Source organism: Centruroides sculpturatus, unplaced genomic scaffold (genome assembly GCF_000671375.1).
Source record: "Centruroides sculpturatus isolate CEXI.00-Female unplaced genomic scaffold, Cexi_2.0 scaffold341, whole genome shotgun sequence".
NCBI lineage: Eukaryota > Metazoa > Arthropoda > Arachnida > Scorpiones > Buthidae > Centruroides > Centruroides sculpturatus.
In genome coordinates this window covers 266,504-273,042 of record NW_019384623.1, presented here as the reverse complement: position 1 = coordinate 273,042, position 6,539 = coordinate 266,504, and the positions used below count along the sequence as shown (strand labels likewise).

General features: G+C 29.5%; 1 protein-coding gene across 2 annotated transcripts in view; it reads right to left on the bottom strand.

Annotated features, from left to right (window-relative positions):
* Nucleotides 1-6,009, bottom strand: part of LOC111625543 — a 39,121-nt gene extending 33,112 nt beyond the window's left edge. For both annotated transcript variants that reach the window (XM_023368704.1, XM_023368705.1), the window contains exon 1: nucleotides 3,781-6,009. In XM_023368704.1, the coding sequence (XP_023224472.1) occupies nucleotides 3,781-5,755 (1,975 nt within the window). In that variant the 5' untranslated portion in view covers nucleotides 5,756-6,009. The remainder of the gene's footprint in view (nucleotides 1-3,780) is intronic.
* Between the last annotated feature and the right edge of the window lie 530 nt (nucleotides 6,010-6,539).

Genomic DNA, 6,539 nt, shown 5'->3' with positions numbered 1-6,539 from the left:
ATGTCCAACAGATGGCGCTACGAGTACGACGCCCTAAGTTTGCTTTTCTGTGAGGCATTATGCTTTTCTGTGAAAATGAACTAAAGCAGATCATCTTCTATCTATTTATATAAATAAAAATGTAACGTTCGTTTGTTCCTACCGATTCCTTTGAAATTTTGACACAACGCTGCATTCGAATACGCACGTGTTTTTATATAATATACGTGTCCAAATTTCTCCCACTGTGGGGAGATGGACAGGATTAAGGCTTACCATAAAGAACTCTGCTTCTATTTATACTATTTTAGATGCGGGTTTTTGCGCTTTTTGATTGCGTTTTAATAGGGTACGTCAACAGAATGTACACTAAAGTGGATTGTTTTAAGATTTAAAAAGTAAAGAAGATTTTTTTATTTTTATATACGTTTATTTACAAAGCTATATTTAATTATAATTTTCTTTAAAAGTATATTCGTACAATTGAAGAGTATTTTGTACCACGTATGTTTATCAACCACATATTTTATTTCACCAAGTAAGTTTTTATTATTTTATTTTTAATTGCAGCCCTTATATCGTGGCTAGCGACTCGGAATGTAATTGTGACATTAAAAATACATTTAGAGAAGTCTACGGTTTATACTGGCTTATCGAACAAACGAATACGAATGGACCCTAGATTATCACTGACGCGCAAGTAACTGTTTGTTCCTGGAAGTCGGCTTCTTTCAGAAACACAGCTTCCCTATCATGAAATGTAACGGCACGCCACTGCTGTACAGTAATCCTTTGTTCCTAGTGTTTACTTTCCCGGCTGTTATATATAACTGAAGGAAAGTATGACAATCGATCAAAAAATCATCCACCCAAGATTTTTACATTATTTAACTTAGGACACGTCGAACTTAAGAACTTGAAACGTCGAAAAATGCAAAAAAATTTGGGGGTAATTTCTGTATATATGAACGTTAGTGTGTGTGGCACTATTTTATTCACTATGTTTGAAGCTTAATAACTCCTGTGCTTTTTGTCGAAAATTTCTGGAATTTTGCAGGGAGGTTTATTATACTTGTTATACAAGATATTCCTTTCAAAAGCAGAATAATTACGTGAAAGTCGAATTATCTAATCGAATTTACTTCCTTTCACATTTTATTTTGTTTTCTATCATCAACGTTATTAAATATTTGATGTGATTATACTTAAATTAACATCTTGCTGTTACTGTTGCTGTTACTTAAATTTTTATGAAAATTTGAAAAGAAACATTTCTGGTGAAATAATACGAATTACTGCTGAAATATTATAAAATTAAGATTTAAGATATTGTAAAAAAAGAAATGCTACTTCCAAACAGAAAAGTATTAGATATCTCTGAATTAACGGCTATATATTTAAAGTAAATACAGGCAAATGCCATATTATCATGACGCAGAAAAAGAGGCAAATTAGCCATGACTTCAATTAGTTATATAAAAACGACCGTAATTAATGACATCAGAAATAATTAAGCGGTGAAAGACGATCCTTGTCACTTTTTAAATTTGCAGGCATCTGGACACTCCCGACAACAAACCCTCATTCAAAGCAATTAAGTCAAGGCAACGTCGAATACTTTTTATTTAAAAAAATTGAAAAATGCTTCGCCTACATACATTATTTTGTTTGGAACCCAATGTTTTTTCCTTTAAAATTCGCTTTTTTTGGGATCGAGGGAAGTAAGGAGTCGAGTTATTTTATTTTCCATGAACAAAAGTTGAATTTTAAAATTTATTTCAAATAGCTCAATTTCCGATTAACATTTATTACGTGTTAAATTAAGCAAAGAGAGAATATTAAACAACTGGTTCGGAATTTTGGTAATGCGTCAAAAGGGATTGCCAGGCGTAGACACCGGCTAGTGCAATCTGAATGATTATTTTAAAAACTATTAATAATCTTAATTAACGACGGAATAAGCTACGTTACTTTGTGTCCTACGCATACTATGTTTCGACGGTTTCGTTTTAAGTATCGACCAAGTAATGTAGATCAAAAACTATTATTTTTTTCGAAGTGATAGAGGTCGGTTCTGTTTTTAAAAACTGGCAATATTTGTGTAAGAATATTTGTCGGTAATCTAAGTAATTAAATACCGAGAAAGAAAATTACCACGGCAATTTATGATGCGTTAAGAATATAATGTTGACTCTAGTTCGTATAGGCCTGTAGGCATAATAGAAAATTTCGGTATAAATTTAAATATAATTAAATTGTTAGTTTACGCATTAAACAATAAGAACGGATTATTAAAATGTTTTAAAATTTAGTCTCCGTTTATTTCATTTATATCGGTCTTCTATAATACTTATATAATATGAAGTCAAGCAATAAATGTGGTTAAATAGCCGTATGGAGTATTTCGACATTTCGTTAAATTATTTTGCTTAATTTACTCAATAAAATAAATTCTGCTTTAATTTAATATCGATTTTAATTTAGTTTGATATCACAACTAAAATCACAGATCCATATAGAGACCTGTAAGTATCAGGGCTGCGGAATCGGTAAAAAAAAAAACTCGACTCCGGCAAAATTAAATACCAAGTCATTTTATGGAGGACAGCCTGCTCATAAGGGTACCCTACTCTAAACTCTGAAAGCTTGGGGCGTTTACCCAAATACCTTTTATAGTTAGTATTTTTAATATTTAACTTACATTAATATTTATTTGTATAAAAAAATTAATTTTTAACTAATATTTAATAAGAAGAGAAAGGGGGCGATNTCTCTCTCCCCCACGGGGGGAATATCGAAAAATCCCTTCTTAGTGTACATTCTGTTGACGTACTCTATGAAAACGCAATCAAAAACGGAAAAAACTGCATCTAAAATGGTATAAATAGAAGCAGAGTTCTTTACGGTAACCTTTTCCGTAAGGCTTACCGTAAAAAACTGTCCATCCCCATGTTTAACGGAATAATATATAGCCTATGTCCACCCTGAAGTTCCATTCTAAATATTGGTGAAGGAATTTTTGAAATCGAATGAGTAGTTTCGGAGATTACCTGCTGCATACAAACTAACATACAAACATTACCTCTTTATAATATTAGTATAGATTGAAACATTTTTCTATTTTGTATTTCCATGCTGTTGGTAATGTATTTGCATCCTTTTCATTTAAACAGTGATTCCTCATTTTACTTTTGTATATATCTATTTTTTCCATTTGACAGAGATTTTTCATAGGTAATCCCATAGAAAAGAAGGAAAATCGAACAAGAGTATGTGCAGTGTTCAGCTGCAAATAAGATGCAGAAGAAAAGGAAGTTAGAAGAGAAAGCACATACTTCTGCCCAAAGTGTGAAGTCAAACTGTGTATGGCACCATGTTTCAAAATATAATATATAAGCAGAAATATTTAAGCAAATAAGAAAATTGTACATTTTAAACAAAAACATTGTTATATACCTAATGTTTAAATTACCAAATTGTCTAATTGAAGAGGGACTATTATAGAGCAATAAATGTTATTACAGAGTCATCACAATACAGGTACGATGTGCACACTGCACATGAGTATCCCTGGAAGGTCGACATGTGACACACAGGTGCTGTTATACAAGACAATGTTCAACAGTTCTATTTCATGGCATTTTATTGTTTTTCTGATACAACTTCTAATTATTGTTTTGCCTGAAAATGTAAGATTCCATCAAATCTAAGAAGCACATATATTTTGCAAAACCAAAAAATGGGTGAAAAATTATAGAATAAAAAATAATAATTAAAAAAGTATTAAAATGTAATACTTACTTATATCAACAGTATTTGCTGCAAAACTATTCTCGTACGGATTAGAATTTTTACTACTTGTTGCACATTTTGATATGGAATTTATATCTTCAGTTTCTACAGAATAAGTTTTGGTAGGACTATATATACCCATAAGTTCTAAAAATTGTTCTGGTGTAATTTCTGTAAAATGCTCAGGTTTATTTCCTTTCCAAACTAAAGTTATCCTTTCCCATACTTTTTGATTTTCATCAGTGTAACGTAAGTAATTGAAATGTAACTGTTCAAATTCCTCAAATATTTCATTTAATCCAGAAAAATGTTCACTTATACACAATCCATCATAATAAGCATCTTCCCAGTAGAAAGGTTTTTCTTCTGTAAATTTATCACAATTTAAAAATCCATATTCTTTTGTTAAATATTTTATTTTACCAACCTCATTTTGAAAAGTTTCAAATTGACCATTCATATGGATTTTTTTCACAACAGATTTTTCACATTCTGAAATTTCAATATTACTGTCATCAAGATTATCATCAAAGCAGTAGTATTGTTTATCATTAACACTTATGTTCTCAAGAAAAACTGATGTTTCAGTTTGGTTTTTGGGCATGTTTAACTTGTTACTGTATTTTAAATCATTACTAATAAAATCGTTTATTTCTGTTTTCTTACATTCCTTATTATTTTTATCATAATTCAGTTTTGATTTAGTATTTAAATCAGGCCATTCTTCATTCTGTATATCAAATGTGTCTTCATTCCAACCATGATCTACTTTACGAAAACTGTTTTTACTTTTTGAATACTTTTCTGTCTTTGTGTTTGTTTTATTAGTTGACAAACTGTCCAACTTACTTAATTTACTGGCATAAGTAGATTTTGGATTATTTGGATTCCTTATTGCAAATGAATTAATTTTCTGAAGATTATAGTCAGACACCTTACTTTTGTCTAATACATTATTACATTCTTTAAATGATTTTTTTGATTTCTTTTGTTTGATAAATTCCTCTGGCTTATTTCCTTTCCAAACTATTAATGCTTTCCACATGTCAGCCTGAAATTCAGCATCAAATTGCACTTCATCTCCTTCATCTAATGCCCATACAAGATCATCTAATTCTTCATTATTATAAAAAGAAACATCTGATGAAATAATAATTTCTTTATTTTCAAATTTTATTTTTGCAATACAATTATCTTGTTCAGAGAAAAAAATTTTTCCAGTTTCATTGAAAATATGATCATCATCATCATCATCGTCATCAAAAGAAACTATTGCACAATCTTGAGTAGATGTACTGCTTTCACTGGCAAAATCATTTTCTGTTTCATTAACATAATCTTCAACTGTTGTTGTCCACACTTTAGTTGCTTCATGCAAGATTTCTGTAGTATTTAATCTTGATGGAATAGCATCAAAATGAACAATATCATTAATTTTAAAAATATCACTTAATAAATTTATGGTTTCACTACTAGAACTAACTACTTTATCTTTATGAAAAAATATCTTATTTTTTCTATTTAAACTTCTAATATAGCCATAAGTAGGAAAAAGTTTGACAATATGGCCAATACCTTTAATGGTTTCAGTTCCCCTGGATTCTTGAGAAGATATAGAGGTAATACTAGAACTTGATGCCCAATGATGTAAAGGATAAGATTTCTCTTTCCATACTTTGATTGCTCGATATTTAGCTTTGTGGCCTTCAGTTCTCTTTGCTTTAACAGTTACGATATCACCAACTTTTGCTACTTTATCAAGATTTAATTCAACACCATTTTCAAATGAGCCCTTGTCGAAATATACAGTAGTACCAGCAAATTGACACAATTCAATAAAACCAAATTGACCATTTATATGAATTATTTTACCTTTAACATTATTTAATATTTCATTGTAATTATTTTCTTCATTTATTTCCATGTTTTTAAAAACAGTTTTGAGTAAGTTATTTTGAGATTTTGTATTCCTCAATTCCACCATTCATTTTCATTTATAAGGAATATACTTGGATATTTTAATAACAGCTTCACATTTATTTAGTTTTCCTTTTAAAGAATACTGTAGGCCCAATTGTGAAAAATGTCCAGTTATATTTTGAATATCAATTTTCTTCTTCTTTTCTAATACAGAAATGATGAATTTTATTATTTTTTGTTAATCTAATCCATCCATATCTTCTTTGCAGTATTTTGTAAAATTTTCATGAAGATATTTCCTACAATAAAAAAAATTATCAAATTAAATTACAAGCCTATGGTTTTATAGGTTTTCTGTTTTTTTGAAATTCAGCTTTCTATAGCTTGAAAACTTATATTTTAATAATAATCAGGAAAAGTTATTACAGTGGAACTTAGTTAACTCGAATCAGTCAGGGAAAAAAATTTGATTTTGAATTAAAAAGTTTCAATTTATGGAAGTTTGGCTAAAAATCAGATTTTGTGCATTGGTTTATTGGTGACCCATAATAAGGTGGCCATATGATATTTCCATGAGTCTTATTACGTAAGGTGTCAACATAAGCCTCTTGATGTTATCCAGAAACTCAAAAACACTTATATGACTGGTTCTATAAACTACTGAGAAAAGCTTTCCCAAATGGTTGGTCTATTCTCATTTAGTAATTTTTTAAAATTGGGATATATTGTACCTAGAATTAAATCTGTTTTCTACTTTTTATCACAAACATACCACTCTTTATGATTATTATATTTTTCAAATTTTGCCTCAAAGGTTAAAATTTTTACATTGAATCAGACTATAACCA